General features: G+C 34.8%; 1 protein-coding gene across 2 annotated transcripts in view; it reads left to right on the top strand.

Moving 5' to 3' along the window:
- Positions 1–24,217, top strand: part of LOC145245251 (uncharacterized) — a 260,099-nt gene that overhangs the window by 149,779 nt on the left and 86,103 nt on the right. For both annotated transcript variants that reach the window (XM_080107156.1, XM_080107155.1), the window contains exon 2: positions 4,876–4,894. Coding sequence is in view for 1 of the 2 variants with exons in the window: in XM_080107155.1 (XP_079963281.1) it covers positions 4,876–4,894 (19 nt within the window). In the remaining variant the exon portion in view is untranslated. The remainder of the gene's footprint in view (positions 1–4,875; positions 4,895–24,217) is intronic.

Consider the following 24,217-nt stretch of genomic DNA (forward strand, 5'->3'; position numbering starts at 1 on the left):
ACAAGAATTTATGTTTAAATTCAGCTGTATCTCTCGCGGTTGACGGTAGCCTGGTGGTTCGGGTCCTTGCTAATGAAGCTAAACATGACTTTTGTTGCCGGTGTTCGAGTCTCTCGACTGGCGTTAATCGTGACACCCTGCACTGATTATTTCCGAAAAGATGAAACACTAATATCTGTAGGTATTTAACAATTATTGTGTGTGTATATATATATATATATATATATATATATATATATATATATATATATATATATATATATATATATACCAGCAATGATTAAAAAGAAATACCTTTCTCTGCTTTATATATATATATATATATATATATATATATGTGTGTGTGTGTGTGTGTGGCAGTAATCATAACTTCCTATACTTATGATTGCATAAACATAAACACATTAGGCTCTGTATATATAAAGATAATTCCTAATATTCATTGAAAGATTATTTTGATTATAAGAACCTTTTAAGAAATTAAAGTTGAGTCGTCTTTAGGGAATTAAAGAAAATTGCGACTATTGCGCACATGCAACATTCTAACTTCCGGTTGTTGAATATTGTTATGAGTATTTACTATGTATACCGCACTTAAGTTTTTTCAATGCTTGTATTAATTGCAAGTATTATGGAGGTACGATGCTATCCTATGAGTGATTGCGTAAACATGGAACATTAGTATATAATGTATAGGGTATAAAATAATTGTTAATATTAATTTCAAAATATGTTTATATATATATTAATACAATACTTAATAAACATCATTATGATAAAGCCAACCTTGGCAAGAATACTTTCAATTAAATAAACTATTTTACGTATGTACATTTATTTTCATGAATTAACGTAATTTCATTTAATTCGGTGTTGCACGAAGAACTATTATGATGTTATTTTTTTTCTTATCACATGAAATTACAGTTATGACTCTGTTCATGCTACTACTATTTTGTTACTTAAAATTTCGACTCTTCCTACTATTATTAATAATAATTAAAAATAGAATAACCCTTTTGTCAGCTGCAATGATATTTAGGTCTAACTGATTAAGCAAGAGGACATTTATAGAAATGCAAGAATAAATGAATACGAAATTCGATTCTTTATTCTAAGACGGAAGAGAAAGTTTAACTAAACACAGGCGAATGTTTATTGGAAGTCAATGAAAATTCAATGGAGTTTGAATAATGATGTGAAAGGTCTTTGAAAACAAGTTAATATATAAATAAATGAATAAGAAGAGGAACAAATTATCATAAGTTAGATTTACAGTGTATTTAAATGTCATAATTCGGGATAATCGTGTGTTTCTCGTGAATATCTTGATCTCCAGAAGTTTAGAGTTCTGACTTTTATTGTTGGCTGAAATGTTTATTAAATCTACTAGCAATAATACTCACCCACGGGTCACATATTTCTACAGCTACATTATAATGTTAAGTGTTGCGTTTAATAATGAACAGCTGATTGTGTTTCTCTCTTTTTGTTGACGTAAGCTATCTCGATAGGAAGAAGTAATACCTGGGGAGGGTGGTTTCACGACAAGAGAACAGATTTTACACTACTCTCCGTTCTTCTCTAAAAAGATAGTATATTGACAACACAACCTATACCTGACTACTTCTCTAAAAATAGGTAATGCCTAGGAGGATTTATGCAATGTTCACGAAATAGACACAGCACTACCCCCAAGAAAATAGAGGTAGATAATGCCTGGGGTTATGATGTCATGACACCATAACACAGTGAAACGATAAATTTTTATTCTATAAATAAAACAACACTACAGCTTTATTTTAAAACATTTATTGAAAAAATCAATTCAGGTAACTTGATTGTGTAGTAGAGTTGATATCTATTCAATGTAGCCGCCTTCAGACTCAGTCACCACCTCCACACGTGTCTGGAACTGGGAGCATACCTTTTCCACAAGCGCCCACGGGAGCTCCGCGAATACTCGGTGGATGGCGACGATCAGGTTGGTTTTGGTATTGTGGGAGATCCGGTTGGTGATGCTCTCGACGTATGACCAATCGAAGTACTCCAGCGGGTTCAGGTTAGGGGAGGAGGGCGCCAGTGAGAAAAGGGTACAAAGTCGTAGCACTTGTTCTGAAGCCAAGTGTGGGCCTCTTTGGACTTATGGGCCGGCGCCGAGTTCTGCTGCCACCTGATTGCATCAGAGGATCACTACACTTACAGCACATCCAGATAATGTTTGATGCTGACTTTCAAGCCGACTTGGAAGATGTTATGTAGCATGATTTGGCCTTCACTTGAAACAACACCAAAGGCCATAAACGTAGCCGAAAACCTCGTTAAGCTTTGCCCACAAGCATTGAACCGTCCGGATTTCCATTTTGAGGATGCTGGCAATGATCATGTTGTCATAACTTGGATTGGTAGAAAGCATGAGTTGTACAGCGGCACATCTCCGATCTCACTCGTTGAACATTGTGTCATTTTTAGATATGATAGAAGGTTCCGATCGTTTTTGGGATTCGTACAAAACGAACCAACTAGTAAATGATCTGCAACAAAAAAAAAAAGAAAGAAAACCGGTTTTCGTCAAACGGAAATGGAATCATGTCGTCTTTTCTATGGTGAAAATTTTATCGCCGCACCTTATTCACTATCCTTCGAAGAAGGAGATCATGTATGGTAGGTTGGGTTCATTACAATAAAACATAGATTACCTTAAACATTAAAAATATAGTATAATAGACAGAATTTAAAAAAATAGAATAAAATTGTTTAGCCTTCAGACAGACAGATATCAAGTCTTCATCTGTAATTGTTGATGTGCAAGCAGCGAAAAAGGTATAGGCGATTTTCTCATATAAATTGAGATTTTTTCTGTCTGTCCGTCTGTTCATCAGGGTGTCAGGCCAAACTTAAAAGAAGTGTAATGGATAAATTAAGATTTAACGGTTAAAAAGACCAGACGTATGTGAAATTGTTTTTAATAAATATGGCTATTTATCAAAAATAAAATTGAAATTTTTTGTTTCAAACTTTCGACTAGTAAAATATTCGTCTTCAAGAAATCGGACAGATCTTCTTTCGTTCTTCTTCTTTTTCTTCCTCTTATATGCAATGGTGGTAGTAATCCCTGGCATGAAATGTTTAGAGTTAAGTCGCAATGATGTTTGTTTGTCCGATTACAGCTTTTTGGCGCATGTCTCGTGTGTAATAAAAAGAAATTCACTGTTTGAAACACGCGATAATAAATTAAGATTTAAAGTTTGAAAGATCAGGCGAGTGTGATTAAAAAACAAAAAGAAAAAAATGGCAATTTATTAAAAATATTTTGTTGTTGTTCAAATTTTCAAATAGTAAACTATTCATCTTCATGAAAATTTAATAGTTTGTTCTTTAGTTTGATTTTTTCTTCTTTTTCTTTCTCTTATATGCAGTGGTGGTGGTAATCCCTGGCATGACTTGAAATGCTTGGAGTCAAACTGATGTTTGTTTGTCTGATTACAGCTTTTTGTAATAAATATATTGCTTAGAGATGTTGACTCGTTATTATCATTATTCCGAAATTTAATTTTTTAATAGTCTGCCTTCTTTAACTTACGCCGTCATTTATAATGTAATCTTCATTTTACATACTCGCAGTGGTAGTGGTAATCCCTGGCATGACTTGAAATGTTTGAAGTTAAGTTAAAATGATGTTTGTTTGTCGGCTTACAGCTTTTTGTAATGAATATATTGCTTAGAGATGTTAATTACTTTTAGAAATGGAGAATATTACATTAACAGAAAATAAATTACAAACATATAAAACGGATGCCATGGTCGAGAATTTGAAATAAAAAATCTTAATAGTTTCAGTCTGAATTTTACAAATTGACTTATTTGGACTTTTTCATAAATAGCTTTAAACATTACCTTAATAAAAATAAGTTTAGCTTCGGTGTGACGTCAAAGATTTATGATTTATTTTATGTTTACAAACATGAATTTCAACACAAGTTATAATAAATCAATAAAAATTTGTGTAAATATTATCAATAATGTTAGAAATTATTTTAATAGTCTTAAACGATTTGCTTTGATTTAACTACGGACTCTTATGTAGTTCTTTCACAATTATATAATTCTGTCAGCCTAGCAAATATATGCGACCGGCGAGGGGGCGCATGTGTTTAGTAGTTGTTTAACTTTATATAAGTAAACGTTCGTGTTTGAGAAACAATGGGCATTTTTTGTAACACACAGGCGCTTATAAATTAAAGGTGAGAAAGAGTTATGCCCCTTATACTTATCTGTTACAATTTATTCATTGTAGCTCTTCAGGATTTCCTGAAAGTATTTTTTTAATTACGTTCGCTCCAAACAAGGCATATCATCACTTAGGCGCAAGAGGCTACTATTTGGGACTATACTTAGGGAAGATGAACAAAATATTTGTTTACGTTACATTTAAGCTTATACATATTAGTACAGTCAAGGACTCAGGTAGTTGGTAGGGAATTCCAAAGTCTAGCTGTTCGAGAGGAGAAACTATTAGAGTTGAAAGCTTTCTGGCATTTTGGAACCTTAACAGTAAAAGGGTATGATTTTGTTGCTAAGCAGGTTTGTCGGGACATGCACGTCGGGGGAGTACAAGTGGAATGAGTTCTTCAAAACAACTCCATTAAAATACTTGCAAAATAAGCGCCGGGATACAACATTGCGGTGATGGGACAGGGTTGGTTCTTAGGTAACAAAGCGGATTTTACTTTTATTTTAATTTCCTGGTTTTCACTATGCTTATAAAAATAAGATTGAATTTATTATTATACGTTGTTTTAAGACGAGAAAGATACAAAACTTTTTTTTATTTATTGAAAGATTTTAAAACGAAATTTTTCTTCTCTTTTTCAGCCTCCGCATCCTGTCAAGCGTATGTATAATTATTTTTCATCTTTCATCCTTCATTTCTTTTTTACACAATCTATTTTTTCGTTATTATCATTATTCCGAAATTTAATTTTTTAATAGTCTGCCTTCTTTAACTTACGCCATCATTTCTAATGTAATCTTCATTTTACATACTCGCAGTGGTGGTGGTAATCCCTGGCATGACTTGAAATGTTTGAAGTTAAGTCAAAATGATGTGTGTTTATCGACTTACAGCTTTTTGTAATGAATATATTGCTTAGAGATGTTAATTACTTTTAGAAATGGAGAATATTACATTAACAGAAAATAAATTGCAAACATATAAAACGGATGCCATGGTCGAGAATTTGAAATAAAAGATCTTAATAGTTTCAGTCTGAATTTTACAAATTGACTTATTTGGACTTTTTCATAAACAGCTTTAAACATTACCTTAATAAAAATAAGTTTAGCTTCGGTGTGACGTCAAAGATCTATGATTTATGTTATGTTTCAAAACATTAATTTCAGCACAAGTGATAATAAATCACGTATAAACATTATCATGTTACTAATTATTTTAATAGTCTCAAACGATTTACTTTGATTTAACTACGTACTCTTAACTAGTTCTTTCACAATTATATAATTCTGTCAGTCTAGCAAATATATGCGACTGGCGAGGGGGTTCATATATTTGGTAATTGTTTAACTTTATATAAATGAACTATTGAGTTAGAGAAACGACGAGCATTTTTGTATCATATTGAGCAATTTCTACGCTTATAAATTAGAGGCGAGAAAGAGTTATCGCCCTTATGCTTGTATGTTAGAATTTATTAGCTGTAGCCTTTCAGAATTTCCCGAAATATCTGATTTTTACTGACGTTCACTCCAAACAAGGTATATGGTCACCTGGACGCAAGGGGCTACTATTTGGGACCATCCTAAATTTTTTCCGTGTCCCCAATCTTTTTTTACAATCTACAGGGTGGCCACAAAGTCACGCACCAATGAACTTTGAATTTGAATAAATGTTACTACTATAACTTTTTTAATTTAGAAAAATTGAGATAAAATTAATTAACATTGGTGCGTGACATTGTGGCCACCCTGTATTATTTTACCAATATCTTATTGATGTCGACGAAAAATTATGTCTTTTAACATCATTACATTTGTTAATGTTTTAACCTCGCCCTACACCATTTATGTCTAGACGAATCTTTATATTTGAATTTAAATTAACGTTCAATAAAAAAAGAAGGCTCTAAGTAGATAATGACGGTACCCTTCATTACCAGAGCTATAACATTCTCAAGGTAATTCGTTTGTGTCAGAATAATGCAGGTAAAAGAAATAGTAAAATGTCATATTAAAAGAATGTTTAGACCAAAAATTGTCTGAGTAATTTGGTAAAGATCGCAGAGGTAATTTTTTTATAACTTGGACCCCAATTTTCACCCTTAACATTTTTTTTATTTTGGTCTCAACTCAAAATAAATAGTTTTACCCATGTCCAAGTTACCTATATCTAAAATTTCAAGCCTTTAGACCCAAAATTGGCAAATAAATTTGGTAGAATCTGCAAAAGTCAACTCTTTCAACTTTGCCCTTTTGCCAGCCGAACTTATTAAAATGTTTGCCGCATGTCAGAATACTCGTTATGCATAAATTTTAAATGTTTAGACCCAAAATTGGCTGAGTAATTTGGTAGACACCGCAACTGTCAAATCTTTAGAACTTTGACGCCTTAGGAGCTCAAATTTTCAACCCAAACCGATTAAAAAGCTTGCCTTATCTTTGAATACCCTTTTCATAAAATTTCAAATGTTTAGGCCAGAAATTGACGTAGTAATTTTGTAGAGACCACAGAGATCAATTTTTTAACACTTTAATCCCAACTTAAAACCCTTAACATTTATTTTTGCGGGGGGGGGGCTCAAATCAAGTTAAAAAGTTTGATCCATATCCAAGTAACCTACATTTAAAAATTCAAGTGTTTAGCCCCAAGATTGGCGAAGGTGTTTGGTAGAGTTTTTAAAGATTAAATCGTTGAACTTTGACCCATTGACAGACAAATATTTGGCTGAAAACTAATTAAGAAGAATTTCCTAAATTTCAATACCCTTATGTCAAATTTCGAGTCTCTAGACATCAAATTGACAGATTTATTTGGTAGGGAAATGTACACACACATACACACACACATACACACACACAAACATTTTCATTTTTATAGATATATAGATTAAATAATAAGAAGGATAAAATATGAACTAGTAACCGAAGGCGAAATATCGCCGATGAGAGAAATTGGCAATCAAATGTTTATTTTTGTCATAGCAAATAGATTGGATAAATTTACATAATTTTTGTGTACTATTTTTTGTAACATATTTCTAACATATTAAGTAAGTACATACGGAAGAACTCTGGGATACGTGGACCTAGGATACTTTTTTTCAGGCTACGATGTGGAATACGATGTTTTCCGGTTGCTAGTTACGGTATTTGTCTCTCCTTACGGTGTTATTTATAATGTTATTTTATAATATACATGTGTATTATATAATGTACTGTATTTTGTTACTAATTTTTAATGCCGTATCCGGGGGTTCTACTGTATTAGTTTTTCCATAATTTTCATATTGTGTAACCCTTTCGTTTTTCTTGCAAGTTATATAATTTTACTTAACTTTTCTGTTTAACGAAATTTATTCGCTAGATATTTTTCATCTTTTTGACTATAATCATTTTTCGTCCTTTACCTTAGAGTGTGTGTGTGTGTGTGTGTGTGTGTGTGTGTGTGTGTGTGTGTGTGCGCGTGTCAAAGGTTATGTCGATAACTATAATAGATAAAAAGAAGAAAGTTACTTTTATACATACAAATTATCATCTAAGAAAGATATTATACGTCTGCGGAACTAATGTCATAGAAAACCGGATGAAATGTCACGTAAGGCCGGATTTGCCCCCGTAGGCTATAGTTAACTGACCCAAACATTGCAGAGTATACGCATTGCAGCCTGTCAGTTACTATTTCTCCTTTTTTTTTACTGTCCGCATCTTTATTGATCTGTTTTTGGCCTGAAGCTCCTATGGTTGGTTGGTTTTTCAGCATTTTGATGATGCTACGATGCATTTTGCCTGATTATCTGGTAACGTTGCGAGGGCAATATGCGAGGAGTGGTTACTAGCGCAGAAAACATAGCCGGCAAACTGTGTTCGCAATTCAGTTTTAACCGTTTATGTTGACTTTCCATAATTCTGCCGAGAGTCGAGGCGGTGGTGGGGAATGGAGCGTGTCCACTGTTCCTCTTCGGGGAAGAAGTTATATTGCTGTTTCGTTAAACCGCCGAATTACACCGCCTGACATTACGTTTCAATTCTTCCTTGCAGAGGTTCCGCAAAGATTGGTTGAGGAAAAAGGGTGAATAATTCTAAGTTATTACGAAATGTTTTCGTTTTTCAAAAATAATAAAGTTGATAATCTATATAATAAAGTGAACGTACGTGTGTCCGACTCGATTCAATAATCACGCATAAAATTTTAATTTTATTAGCAAAGAAAAAAAAATGCTTAACCTTAATCATATTAATGACTTATTATAATAAAAAAGTGGAATAAAATGATTTCATGAATAGCAATTTCAGGTCACTTTGCTTCTGAAAAAATATAGAAAATGATATTTTCTCCATATTTTTTTCTGATATAACTCTTTTAAATTATTGTACGCATGCGTACAAGTTTATCATGGAGGTCATTTATGAATATGAGGAAGATTTATATTGATAAAAATATTTCTGTTTTAATCATACATGAAAATATACAAGTAAAAAACGCTCTTTTCAAATGGCGGCATTTATTTTTATTTGCGGACTATAATAAGTCATCTTAATTGAATTATATCAGACATTTCAATGTCTCATCATGTAAAATTTGGCAGAATTCTATCTGGTAGTTTTTAAACATATATGCGTTTATTATGTATTATTTTAATTATTCGGACTACAGTTTAAATCTTGGATTTCATTCTCACAACTTTTCGGCCGATGTATCCTCCGACTTTTCTCGTGTGCATCTGGTCGAATTCGGAAATCTGATTGGAATTTCAGACGGAATTTGTTATTTAATGCACGAAAATAGTTTGCTCTCGTTTCGTTAATCAGAACTGTACGTATTTTTAGTATCACTCTTGAGCCGTTAACATCAAGAAGACTGACACATAGAACTGATCATCAGTTGTATCAGATGCGTACGCATTTATTATTACTACTATTTCTTACATAGGCGTCTTACACCAGTCATTACCAATGTTTTTGCAGACAGACATCGATGGATTTCTTTTGAATCTAAGTGATAGAAAGTCTTCCAAAATTTTCAAGTACATATTATTATTATTATTAGTATTAGTAGTATTAGTAGTAGAAGTTGAAGTAGTAGTTGAAGTAGTAGTTGAAGTAGTAGTAGTACTAGTAGTAGTAATAATAGTTGTAGTGATGTAACGTTTTTGCAAACAGCCCCAAGGAAACAAAGGCAAGGAAATAATACGACTCACTCTTTTTCTCTAGTGAAACAACAGACATTTATTAACAGGTACTTACCACAACAGCGCCTTGTCTCTTGTCCAAAAGTCCTCTCGTACTCCAATGTGCTTAACAAGATTCTGCCGTGTTGAACACGTTGTTCTCTTTCTCTGTCCGACTATGTTTCTTGATCCATGTATTTAACACGTCTATCTGTGTCCTACTCGAGCACTTTTTTTATTTTTATAATATTTTCCTTTCCTTATTTCTTGTTGTAATAACTCGCACACGGCTTGGTTATCTGCTTGCAGCTGCTGTCATACGCGTGTCCATGCTCTGTTACAGTAATAGTAGCAGTCGTTGCAACATATTTAACGTTTTATTACACTAGATATTTCAAGAATACCTTTATACTAAAGTTGGTTCAATTCTGTTGATGAGATTGGGAGCCTATACACAACTGACCCAGAAAATGTTTAATCATAATATAAACTGTTTTACCGAAGTTTTAAAATAATCTATCGATAAAACTTGTTAAGAAATCAACTAAAATTAAGTCAAAAATACGTATACATGAATATTTATTTTATAATAATCTTTCCCTTCTTTAAGATCACTCAAAATGTGTATTTAGTCGCGTGCAAGCGACTCTGTAAGTCACTCCGTCGGTCGGTCGGTCGGTCTGTCGGTCGATCTGTCCGTAACGCTTTTGTTCTTGGCCTTTTGGTTAAGATCAAAGATCTGTTGTTAATAGATGCTGCTCTTAGCTTTTTAAGATTTTCTTGGCCTTTTGGTCAAGATCAAAGTGCAGTATCTATTCTTACTACATGCTGTACTTATTGTGATATAAAGTGGGGGATCACTTTTCTGTAATAATTTAATGTAAAATGATTACTCACCTTACAACCAGTCAGTCTCAAAGCCATTCAAGTCATTCTCCAGATCATTCAATTTTTTTTTGAAGGATTCCAGTCATTTTTTAAGCATTCAATTCATTCTTAAGATCATTCAATTCATCCTTAAGTTCATTAAACTCATTCTAAGTCATTTACTTTTTATTTATTTAAGTCATTTCAGCCCATTTTTCGGTCATTTTTGTTTATCTTTAAGAATTTCATGTCAATTCTACATTCACGCATTTATTCATTACACGAGAGCACGCGACTAATGGCTATCGGCCTTGTTAGATAAGCACATGCAGAGCTGTTTGGGCTTTATTGTAGGGGTCAATCCTTGGACCTTTATTATTCCTCATATTCATAAATGACCTCCCTGATAAGCTTGTCTTCTAGATATGTATATTTGCTGATGACACCAAGCTCTATAACAGATACGAGGAGAAAAGGAATGAACATCTAAGGAAATGGTTGGCACCTTAGAAGATCTCCAGTCTACAGTGGAATGGGGACATACATGGATGTTAACATCCACTGCTGCTAAACTAAGCTTCTTTCTTTTAATAATTACAACTAACCTCCTCAACCACTGATAGCCATGGCTAATGACTAGGGCTAGGACAACAGCATATTCTTTTCATTGCTTTTACTCTCGAGTATATATTCGACACAGTTAGACACAATTAATCAACTGAGAACAACCTCACTCAACATAAAAACAGATAAGATATCAATGGATATATACCTGAGAATCAAAATAAGGAAAAGAATATGCTGTTGTCATAGCCCTACTAATGACACATTACGTGAAAGCTCCTCTCTCAAACTCCTCAACTTAACGTTCATAGGAAACATGAATTGGGACAAATACATCAAGGGTATTGCCAAGGTTGCTGCGAAAAACGCAGGTTCTTTCTACTGTGCTAAAATATATTGTTGATGCCTGAAAGTATCCGGTACCTCTACAAAGTTACTATTCTCCCATGCATGGAGTATTGTTGCAATATTTGAGCTGGTTAATTTGCTACCAATATCTCACTCCTAGATAGGATTAAGAAAAGAATCGCGAATCTAATAGATTCTGCAATGTCAACCAAACTCAAACTCGTGCTCCATCGATGAAATGTTACATCCTTGTGTCTTTTTTACAAGTATTTAATGGAAAAATGTTCTGACGAACTCCAAGCCCGAATATTCCCTCTACGTAAATATCGTCGACTAACCCAACAAACAGCAAAATCTCCACACTAACGTAATGTACTTGCAATAACCCTTATCCCTGAGTGGCTTCCGGGCCTTGATAAGTGGCGATCACTGTGTAAAAAAAAAATCCCACCTCTACACTGTAGAGATCCCCAGATGTCGAAAAGCTTTCTTCTAAAATAATTTATTCCCTCGAACTACTAGACTTTAGAATTCCTCCCTGGGTCCCTGCTTTCCTGACTGTATTGAAATGAGAAGTCCAAGTTTAATGTGAACAGATTTCTTGTTGCACAACACCCCACATCGTTTCCTGGCACTGTACATTGTGTAGGGTGAAGAAGCAGTAACAACAGTTCTGGGAAACTTGCTTGCACTGAAATGTTTCTCTATTTTACAATTTCCATATAAAATGTACGACTGACCTCTTGTTTTTAGTTCTCTTGATCTAAATAAAAACAATACTTGTACAGTTGATAAGGTAATTCACGAATAGATATGGTTATGTAGATTTTTCTTAAAAGATATAGGAGAATGTTGTTCAAATAAAAACAGAAAACAGCTACAAATTTATTCTTTGTACTGTTGAGTGGAATACAATACACAAACATACAATATAGAATATTAATAGGTTTATTCCGTTAGGTATAATAATAGAAGTCCATGTCGGGTAGCAATTACTTATAAGTGAGTTGACAAGTTAACAACTAAATGTTCGCATTCCAACTCGTATCGTCGACTGACCCCAACTAGTTTAATATACGTGGACCGTAGTCTCGTGTTCAAATAATTTCACACTATTCTTATATATTAGTAGCTGAAGTTACATGATGTTATAAAGTTTCATATAGTATTGGTTTTTAGTCGCGTGCAAGCGACTCTATAAGTCACTCCGTCGGTCGGTCAGTCGGTCGGTCGGTCGGTCTGTCCGTAACACTTTTGTGCTTGGCCTTTTTAGTTAAGATCAAAGGTCTGTTGTTATTAGATGCCGTTCTCAGCTTTTTTGCCAAGATCAAAGTGTAGTATTTTACTCGCTAATAAAAATGTTTTATAAATTGGGTGCTAAGTAGGACGCCCCCACGTTCGAAAGGGTGAATGCGGTGTTATGGCGAAAGAAGATTCTAGCTAAGAGAAAATTTTGTTTAGTTCTAGAGTGACAAGGATGACCAACGATCCCCATTTCCCCCCTTTTGAGTTGGCCTTGTACCTAAGTTTTTGTTTATGCTCATTTTTCCTGAATAAAAGATTTAATATCTTAAAATGTAGTATCTGTTCTTACTACATGCTGTACTTATGTTTGTAACTTTGTGATATAAAATGGGAGATCCCTTTTCTGTATTAATTTAATGTAAAATGATCACCCACTTTACAACCAGTCAGTCTCAAAGCCATTCAAGTCATTCTCCAGATCATTTAAGTTGTTTTTAAAGGATTCCAGTTATTTTTTAAGCATTCAAATCATTCTTAAGGTCATTCAATTCATCCTTAATTTCATTAAAGTCATTCTAAGTCATTTACTTTTTATTTATTTAAGTCATTTCAGCCCATTTTCGGTCATTTTAGTTTATCTTTAAGAATTTCATGTCAATCCTACATTCACGCATTTATTCATTACACGAGAGCACGCGACTAATGGCTATCGGCCTTGTTATTGCAGACAGTTGGTGTCCTCGACAAAACATTGATGCGGCAATCTAGTTCCGTTCAGATATTTTGCAGTATAAGTGGCTTGATTGAGTGATGCCTTCCTGCAGTGTTATGGTTGTAGGGATAAATAACTCTTGTTTTTTCACGTAAAAGTAAAAGAAAAACATCACAAAGCGCAAGGTCCGGCTAACGCGAAGTCATGACGATCTAAGCTACTAATTTTTCTCAGTCTTCACTTGATATAACGATGCTTGGTTTGGCAAGTCTTTGATTGCCAGTCCAACGAGTGATGGGGCCGCGATCTCAACCAGATAGCCAGTCGTACAACGTTACAAATAAAAAAGAAAGATGAAGAAAGAAAAGTTTTAATGGTTTCCAAACCTTCTCGCCGTGACAATTCAATAACTCCACTCATCATCGTCAGCGCAATAGTTTAGGTAAATATACGTGTCTATATTTATAGTAAATACGATTAGTATTCTTATTGTCATGTTAGTCTGCTATGATCCATCCAGTATTTTAAATGGAGTTATACTGAATTTGATTCAATTATGCCCATTAATTTTGAAACGTAAATGTGTTTATTGGTTTTGATTTTAGTATAAATATTAACAACAGTACTATGAAAATTTTGTCACGTTAAAACACGTTCATTATTTCAAATGAAGCATTCTGCCAAATTTGGTTCAATTATCTCCTATAATTTTGAAGCCTAAACGTGTTTATTGTTTATTATTAGCAATAATTATTGAAAATGTGCTATAAACATTTACCACATTAAAATACGTCCAGTATATCAAGGATTTGCTACATGTGATATAATTATGTTGACTAATTTTATGATCCTATAAGTGACCTACACCCTTGTTTTATGTGAATTAAAACTTCACCTTAATGTTATATAGTTATTATTATTATTATTATTATTATTAGACGATACCACTTGTGCGCGTATGTTACGTGAGTTCTTAGTGAGAGTTCTTGTCTTATTACATATGATGTTGTATCTTAGAGAGAGAGATGTTGTTGTAATGACATTTTATACACAGACATATAATAACAATACAATTTACCTTTTTGTAGAAATCACAAACACAAAGATGAGCTTTATCACAAAACACATGCTGAATTTATTTCCTCACGACCGGTCGTTCCATCACCAAGAATTCAAAGTTTCACATTTTCGTTTCTGAAGTAACGTCTCGCTTCAGACGTCCGCCTGTCTCTGAGTTTTCTCACTGACCGTCTCCCCTGACTGTCTCTGCTTGTCTCCCCGACTCTCTCTTTGACCAACTAACTCCCACTTGCTATATTGAGAAATCCATGCATCCCGGCCACGTGAGCAAAATTCACGTGTTTCAACATGCGCGACTTTGCACGTTTTCGACATTGATTTCCCAATAACCTATTTTCCTTGTGTTGTTTCCACAAAGGAATTTAACCTACATATCTAATTTATTTAACCATATTTTATTATCCACATTCTTTTAACAATTGAATAGTTTATTTATTATTTATTTCATCCGAATTAACAATTTACTGGACATTCCATTTAAACCTATTGTTCTTTAAAACTTATGTCCAGGGTTCGATTTCTGCTTTCTCTTATTTCTATTTTAACTAATCTCTCTATTTTTATACTTACATGAACAGGGGACAGCCCTTATCATGTAACATTAACAGCGACAACCATTGACAAGTGACTCTGGAATTCAATGCCTTACGTAGACATTACTGGTAGAACAGAAGTTTAGGGAAATGGTCATTATTTTACCAAGGTTCACATATGAATATTTGCATATCAATTTTTATTTATAATTCGCACAGTTCTTGTAGATGTTTAAGTGGTGTAGATTGTGCCCAGATTTATCTGGAAGCATAACCATGGACAAAATATCCAAAATACCTCACTGTTAAATTTCTGCCATTCCTCATCGCTGGAAACTAGAGGTACATGATTCCGCTATTGAATTTTTGTCTAATTTCCAAGTTGTAAGGAAATTATCATTGTGGAGTCTGATTCCTGACCAGAATCTTCCGTTTTACTAGGGTTTTAAATTATACATTGTGTTTTTTTTTCAAAACACACTTGTAAACAGCTTAGTTTGTTGCAGAGTTTCATAATGAAACGAAATGGTTCGATTATTCGTTTGGGAAACAGTCATTTTTACATTTTCTGAAGTTATTTTTAACTAAGAAAAGTTATTTTTACTAAGAAAAGGTCATTTTTACATTTTCTGAAGTTACTTTTACTAAGAAAGTACTACAAAACTATAAATATATACACAGCGTCATAATATTATGATAGAAGCGTGTATTATAAACATATTTTACACTTTGCAAATAATAAAAAAGTTGTATTATTTCGCCATAGATAAATGACTTGGAATGAATGCTTCACTAATGTCGTACAAAGGTCAAATAAAGATTTACGAAAAGTAAAACAAGAAAACCAAGTTCGACCTCCCCTCCCTTCGTATCCAACAGAACTTAATTTTGTTACTGAACTTATGGCTCCTTACTAAGTTTATTAGTTGAAGTATTTCCGTCTACACCGGGTTTCTCAATCTGTCAACTTTAGCACGTCGATTTCACTGGAGCTTACATTTTTTTTTACATGGGTGTCACCACTTATCAAGGCCCAGAGGCCATTAGAGGATAAGGGTTAATAGGTATACATTAGTCATTGTGATTTTAGCATAGTAAACAGTGGGAATTTTGTAACTTGGATTACTTAGGGGGACGATTCAATTAGAAATTGTTCACATTTGACTTTTTCTTTTTTTTCATAGGTATCAACACATTATCAAGGCCAAGAGGCCACTCAAGGATAAGGATTAAAGAGTGTACAGTAGAAATTGGACAATATAATAATCATTAGTAATGAAAATTTGTTAAATTTGATTACTTATATGGAACGGCTCATCAAGAACTTATTTACGTTAGACTTGAAGACAACCATATTGTAGTCAGCCGGAAAGCAGGAAAACGGAAGACAATTCCACAGGCGTGCAGTTCTAAAAAAAAAGCTTTGTTCACGGAATCTACGTTTAGGTTTAGGCACAGATAAAGAGTGGGGGGAATTATTGATAGTGTTTACAGCTAGACGATTGTTTCTTGTGAAAGTTTGGCGAGGGGGGACCATAGATTGAAGCTCAGTCGAACGCTTTCCATGAAAATAACGATACATCAGAGACAAACTCGCAACATCTCTTCTGTGAGATAGAGGTTGCACGGAAGAGAAATGGACATCTCCTACGAGGCTACGAAGTCTATTTTGAACTCTATCAAGGCAGGACAAGTCCTTTCTAGCAGCTCCTGCCCAGATGTGGCAACAGTATTCCATCCTTGGACGTACCTGGCTCTTATATAGATAGAGAATTGCATCAGCAGTGAGATATCTACTGGATCGATAGAAAGATCCCACCATTTTTCCAGCGGCTTTGGCAACAGATTTGATGTACGTGTTCCATTTAAGATCAGGAGTAATGGTCAAGCCCAGAAGCTTGCCAAAACTTGAGGCCTCCTGAAGACGAGAGCCATTCATTTCAATTGATGCCAGATGGGGATCAGAATGTTGATGATGTAAAGAGAGAAGCTTGGTTTTAGATGCATTAAAAGTAACCAGCCACTCCTTTCCCCATTGTACTACATGCTCAAGATCAGAGGAGAGAGAATTGGAGAGAACTTGGTCGTTTACTGTCTTAGATGAGCTACCATAAATGGTAGTGACGTCAGCATAAATGTCTACAAATGATGTAAGGATGTGATTTGGAAGATCATTTATGTGGATCAGGAAAAGAGTTGGGCCCAGGATGGACCTCTGAGGGACACCGGCATTAATACTGTGGGCTTCTGATTTTTGCCCCTCAACTACTACTCTTATGAACCTATCAGAGAGAAATGATTTAATAATTGAGAAGACATTCCCAGCTATACCATAGCTAGAGATCTTATGAAGTAAACCTTTATGCCATACCCTATCAAAGGCCTTAGATATGTCAAGAGCAATTGCCCTAGAAAGGTTGCCTCCGTCGAGAGATTTGCTAATCCTATGAGATATAACTGTAAGCACATCTATTGTAGATCTAGCAGAACGGAAACCATATTGAGTGTCACTAAGAAGGTTATTTTTGTTGAGATGGTTGATTACTTCTGTATTTAACACAGATTCCAGCAACTTACTCATGACGCACAGGAGACTTATTGGCCTGTACTGAGAGGGGGATGAGCGATCACCTGAATTCTTAAATACAGGGCATACTGATGAAATTTTCCAGGGAGATGGGAAACTATTCTCCTTAAGACAACGTTTAAATAGTTTTGTAAGTATGGGCGCTAGTTCAGGTTGAAGTTTTTTGAGTACTATAATTGGAATACCGTCAGGGCCAGTTGCTTTACTGGAATCAAGGTTTTTGATTAGCTTGGCAACATCACGTACAGATATACGTATATCACATAGTGTGTTTTCAGATACAGTAGGAAATATTGGGGGTTGGCGGCCTTGATCGCAAAGGGTAGAATTAGCTGCAAAGTTCTTGACAAAGAGTTTGGCTTTGTCTGATGCTGATGAGATTACCTCAGGTCCATTGATGATAGTTGGGATGGAGCACACGCTTCTGTTCAGAATTCTGTTTGCTATTTGCCAAAACTGGTGGGAACCAAGCCGCTGCTCAGCTACTTTGGACTTAACAGATTGAGCATACAACCATCTTGCGCTCTTTATTACTTTCTTACAATGGTTGCTGGCAGTCCTGAAAGCGGCTTTAGTTTCCATACATCTATTACGTTGGAAACAGTGGAAAAAGTGATTTCTGTGCGCAATTGCAGCAGCACATTCTGGAGAGAACCATGGCTGGCTGTTAGGTTTTTGCTGAAACCTTTCGAGGGTATGAAACGATCAATACCTACAATTAACCATTCAGTCAGGTCTAATACTATAGAGGACACATCCTTTTTAAATATGGAATGCAGAGGTAGATCAGTTATAAATGTACGGAAGCTATCCCAGTCAGCCTTAGTGTATCGATATACTGTACGATGAAGAGGTACGTCTGGGGACTTATTACATTTCATTTTTATCTTAATTGATACAACAGAGTGGTCGGAAGATCCAAGAGGTGACAGAACAGAAACTGAACATAGTTCAGGGCAAGTTGTGAGAAAAAGGTCTAGTAGGCTCGCATACTGGCAGTCATTGTCGGGCACACGGGTGGGTTCCTGAACAATCTGAGTGAGGTCATAGGCAATGGAGAAATCATGACAGAACCTCCCCTCATCATCGGTCTTGTTTGAGTGGGTCAACCATTCGACGTTGTGAACATTGAAGTCTCCACATACGTGAATGTTAGCTGAAGGATAAGCAGATAGGACTTGGTCAATTTTCTCAGATATGCTTTTAAAGATAGTAACTCCGCTGTTGTGGGGGCGATAGAGAGTAAATAAAAATGCCGTAGTGTGAGCTAAAGCAACCCGGAAGCACATATAGGGTAAGTTAGGATCTTCCCTTGAGATGTCCCTACCACATGGAAAGCTATCTTTAATATAGGCACATATTCCATGCCCATGGCGATCTTGGGGGTCAGATTTAGAAGTTAAGTTAGAGTATCCTTTAATTGCGAACTCTTCTAGGGAAATAGCCTGTCCAATGCCAGTTTCACTTAAAAATAAAAGGTCTGGTTTAGTCTCCTGTAATTGGGTTTCAACCTCTGGAAGGTTAGAACGAAGACCCCTGATGTTGGAGAAGGAGACATGGTAGTAGGGGTCTACGTTGGAAGTTGGAGAACCGGGTTTAATCGTGTATTTTTTCTTGAAACTTGTCATGATGAAATTTTGAAATTTGTGGACTAGGTCGTCAGATTTACTTAGAGCAGGACAGAGACGGGAAATTAAGAGAGAAAAAGAAACGAAGATTTTTTTTTATTTGTAGCTAATGATAAGGTAAAGCCGTAACAATTACCCACTAGTATGGCATCGAGAGGCCCCACCAGAAGCTACTGCATGGTCCAGAATCCATTCACGAAATGGCAATACAGCAGCCCCAGTACTTTGCACCTGCTGATAGGACAGCCTCCTTAGTGGTTAACCCAAGGTTCGGGTCCCTGACTATCAGGCGGATAACGTCAGCCCAGACAAAACGTTTACCTCCAGCACCCTTACTAGTGACATGGCTACAAGGATAGACATAGACACAGAAAATTTCCGCCATCTCAGCCAACTGTTCGCACAAAATACTGCCAACCTAGAAAGCAGCTTTTTCTTCTCCCTTTGTCAGAAAAATCACTCATTAAAAATGAGGACTGAGGGACAAATAAGAAGAAGCGAAAGTAACAGGAGCTGCCGATAACACATCCACAATGCGTTTTCTACTCTCCATTAAAAAAAAAACAAAAACTATTAAGTATTCTACTTAATAAAAGTCCAACAGACGTGTTTAAGGGAAAGTATGGTGATAGATTCCCCTCACACGAACTAAAAATGAGTACAATTCGTAATCTATTTTTGCAATCAACTCCGTAGATAAATAAATATTTATGTACGAGAAAAAAAAAGCTAGCATTTAATAAAACAGAAATACACAAATTAAATACTGAAATAAAATGGAGTTATTAATATTTTAAATCTAAAATAAAAAGCATGATTAAAATTGAAATCACTTATCTCAACAAAAACATTTCCGTCTTCAAATTGCAAACTGTAGTGAAAGAAATTGAGTTAGCAGCGTTCAAAACATTTTATAAAATATATATAAAACATATAATAAAAAGAAATTATAATAGAAAAAATAAAGTAATACCATTTTGTTATTATATTATATTATATTGTAGAAACGGTTTTACTTTATTGTTATTGTTTTTACATCGCTACCACTTATAGAAGCACAAATGTTACACCAAAATAATGGTTAATTAATGTCAAATGAACAGTGAGACAACACCGTGATGATTGGTGATGAGGGTGATGATTTGGCCGGTCTGATGATTTAAGAGAGCGGCTCAACAAAAGCTTGATAAAAATAGACTTGAAGACGACTATGTCGTAGTCATCTTGGAAGCAGTCTCGCAGTATTGTTTCCTACAGAAGGACGGTTCTGGAAACTTGCTTGCACTGAAATCTTTCTCTATTCTACAATTTCCATATAACATGTACGACTGACCTCTCGTTTTTAGTTCTCTTGATCAAAATTAAAAAAAAATACGTACGGGTACAGTGGGTAAGGTAATTCACGAATAGATATTGTTATGAAGGTTTATCTTAAAAGACCTAAGAGGATTGGGTTCAAATAAAAACAGAAAAAAGCTACAAATTTATTCTTTGTATCGTTGAGTGGAATACAATATACAGACATACACTATAGAATATTAATAGGTTTATTCCGTTAGGTATAATAATAGAAGTCCATGTCAGGTAATGATTAATAAGTGTGTTGACAAGTTAACCACTAAATGTTCGCATTCCAACTCGTATCGTCGACTGACTCCAACTAGTTTTGCCCTCCTAAAATACACGTGGACCTTAGTCACGTGTTCGAATAATGTCACACTATTCTTATATATTAGTAGTTGACGTTATATGATGTTATAAAGTTTCATGTAGTATTGGTTTTTATTGCAGGACATCAGGTTCCTCGACAAAACATTGATGCGTTAATATGACTCCGTTCAGATATTTTGCAGTATAAGTGGCTTGATTGAGTGATGCCTTCCTGTAGTGTTATGGTTGTTGTAGGGTTAAATAACTCTTGTTTTTCACGTAAAAGAAAAACATCACAAAGCGCAAAGTCCGGCTAACACGAAGTCATGGCGACCTGAGCTACTAATTTTTCTCAATCTTCGCTTGATATAACGCTGCTTGGTTTGGCAAGTCTTTGATTGTCAGTCCAACGAGCGATCGGGCCGTTATCTCAACCAGATAGCCGGCCGCGCAACGTTACAAATAAAAAAAAGAAAAATGAAGAAAGAAAAGTTCTACTGGTTCCCGAACCTCCTTACCGTGAAAATGCAATAACGTCACTCAGCGGTCCGATACGACGTCAATCAGAAACAAAGCAACAGAAGCCACGCTAGTTATCGCAAGAAAGGGCATAAGCTGTGGTTTGTATTTCAACCGTTGGATTTAAACCAATGTCAATAGTTCATATAGTATACAATTAAAAACAATGAGTAAAAACTAGTCGACAAAATTTTTTTTTTTTAAATGTGCGTACCAACACATACTGGCCTTTATAATTACTAGTTGACATATTTGGTAATGTTAATCAGGGCCCGTAGGTATTATGTCAATTAGCTTGGCCTGGAGGTTGAATTTTTCAGGGCTTGCCACACTGAGGTGGACTGGGGCTCCGCTCAAGCGATAGTGTTACACTTGCTGGTGAAGTCGTCAATTATATACTTAGTTAACTTGCTCCGTATGTGTACAAATACAGCGAATAAATGTAAACTAGCAATTCAACCCGGCTGTGCTCGGGCCCTATGTACTGTTCATAACTTGCCCTACGTGTGAATACACTTTATGTAATATTTCAAAAGTTTAGACCAAAATTTGTCTGAGAAATTTCATAGACACCGCAGAGGTCAATTTAAAAAAAATTGTCATCCCAATTTTGACACCTTAACTTTTATTATTTTGACTCCAATCAAGATAAAAAGTTTTACCTACATCTAAAATTTCAAGTATTTAGGCCCAAAATTGGCGGGTGAATTTGGTAGAAACTGCAAAAGTCAACTCTTTCAACTTTGCCCCAAAACTGATTAAAATGCTTACCGCATGTCATGAATAGCCATTATGTATAAATTTCAGATGTTTAGACTCCAAATTGGCTGAGTAGTTTTCTAGACACCGCAAATGTCAGATCTTTTGCGTTTTGACCCATTGGCAGCTCAAATTTTCGACCAAAGCCGATTAAAATCTTACCTTCTCTCTGAATACACTTTATGTAAAATTTGAAATGTTTAGATCAGAAATTGGCTGAGTAATTTGGTAGAGATCGCAGAGGTCAATTTTTTTAACTGTGACCCCATTTTTAACTCCTTATCATTTATTCTTTGCCGCTCTAATTAAATTAAAACGTTAGATCCATGTCCACATAACCTACATTTAAAATTTCAAATGTTTAAACCGAAAATTGTCGGAGAAGTTTAGTAGAATTTCCAAAGGACAAATCGTTAAACTTTGTTCCCTTGACATTGACAGCCAAATTTCTGGCCGGAAATCGATTAAAAAGATTTTCCCAAATCTCAATACCCCTTATATCAAATCTTGAGCCTGTAGACTGAAAATTGACAGAGTTATTTGGTAGGGAAATGTACACAAACACACACACACAGAGACATTTTCACCCCCTCACACACACACACACACACACACACACACACATATATATATATATATATATATATATATATATATATATATATATATATATGAACAAATGATTAATAAAACATGTTAAAGCATGTTACTTTACTTGTAAATATTAACTCTTTAATATTTATAATCTATTTTAAGTTTACCATTTTGATTACCTTGGTAAACTTATTGTAATTTTTATTTTATATATATATATATATATATATATATATATATATATATATATATATATATATATATATATATATATATAACTGTATTTCCTCATTACCGACAAATAAGATATTTAAAATATTCTTACTTCAAAGTACATCCAATAGAAAGGGTAACAATTTGAGTGGAAAATACCGTCTCTAAATTACTACTAATTGCCGGTTCATTTTGATTTGGAGTGGTAGGACCTGACCTCTCATGATTTTTGGTTTTATATGTTTGTCTCCGCATGACATGAAACTATTCTGTGGCGGGGTTCCATTTTGGGAGTTTTGTAAAATAAACTCTTTTCTTGGTTCGCATTACTTAAAGGTTCATTCTCAGCCGAGAGATAGCATTTGCCAACGACCCATTGATGAGTTATATAGGCTCTATTGTATAATACTATTTATTTACAAAATATACGCCCAGAAAACAAAGCATTATATACATCGTTCATATAAAAAGACATGGGTTCAGTTTCAGCAAAAATTACCCCAAAACTTCTCACAAACCGTATTGTATTATGATTAGAATTATGACAAGAGAATATTCTTTTCATTATTTCGACTCTCGAGTATATATGAGTTAATATTTTATGTTTTTAAATAGAGTGATGTGACTCTCGATTGATTAACTCTGTTTAATTGTGTCGGATATATACTCGAGATTCAAGACAATGATAAGAATAGTCTCTTGCCATAGCCCTAAGATGACTAAGCAAACAACAAGTTACCCTGCAAACAATAATGATTGCGGAAATATTTTTGTTTATATTAAATCATAGTCAATGTTTTAATTTCGATGAAGCAAGATATGGCAAATTACCTGAAGGGGAGAAATAATCCCAGCTTCCATGTGGGGGTGGGTTCACTGCTCGGACACAAAAATACGCAAGAACAGGCTTGTTAACTTTCCTCGGTAAAGGCGCCTCGAGCGCCCGACAATAAAACAATTACCTTCAAAAAGAGAAGGTAATACTTTAAAGGATGCTCTTGTTAGGTCCGTGTTGAATCGTACATGATTCAAACCAACAAGAGTCTGACAAGAGCCTGGCAGTTCTAGTCAAGGCCTTAGGTTGCCAGAATGGGTCCATGGCGAACCTCGGTTTTGCATGACAACTGGCTGATCTTTGATTCTGCGTTGACGTTTGTTTCAGCTCGGAATTACATGCACCATTACACATCATAGTCTGACATTACTGGAGTGTTTGAATTACCTGCTATGTACTGTCCTCAAGTGTCTTCGGTCTCTCTGTGTACTAGTTTTTTTCAGGACAAACTGACATTAGATTATACTTCGTCTTACAAATAAACCTTAACAGAAATATTATGAAATAATATATTTGAAGTCTAAAGATCCCCATGACACACTACCTCATACAATGCACACTGTAATAATGATGTTAGTTCAAGTAACATCACTTAGCTAGACACTCTACCAGACCAGCTGAATTATTGTCCTGTAATCAAACAAAATTGAGAAAAGACCATGATAACGATAAATTATCA

This window comes from Euprymna scolopes, chromosome 1 (assembly GCF_053919585.1).
Source record: "Euprymna scolopes isolate OS-2025 chromosome 1, ASM5391958v1, whole genome shotgun sequence".
Classification (NCBI taxonomy): Eukaryota; Metazoa; Mollusca; class Cephalopoda; order Sepiida; family Sepiolidae; genus Euprymna; species Euprymna scolopes.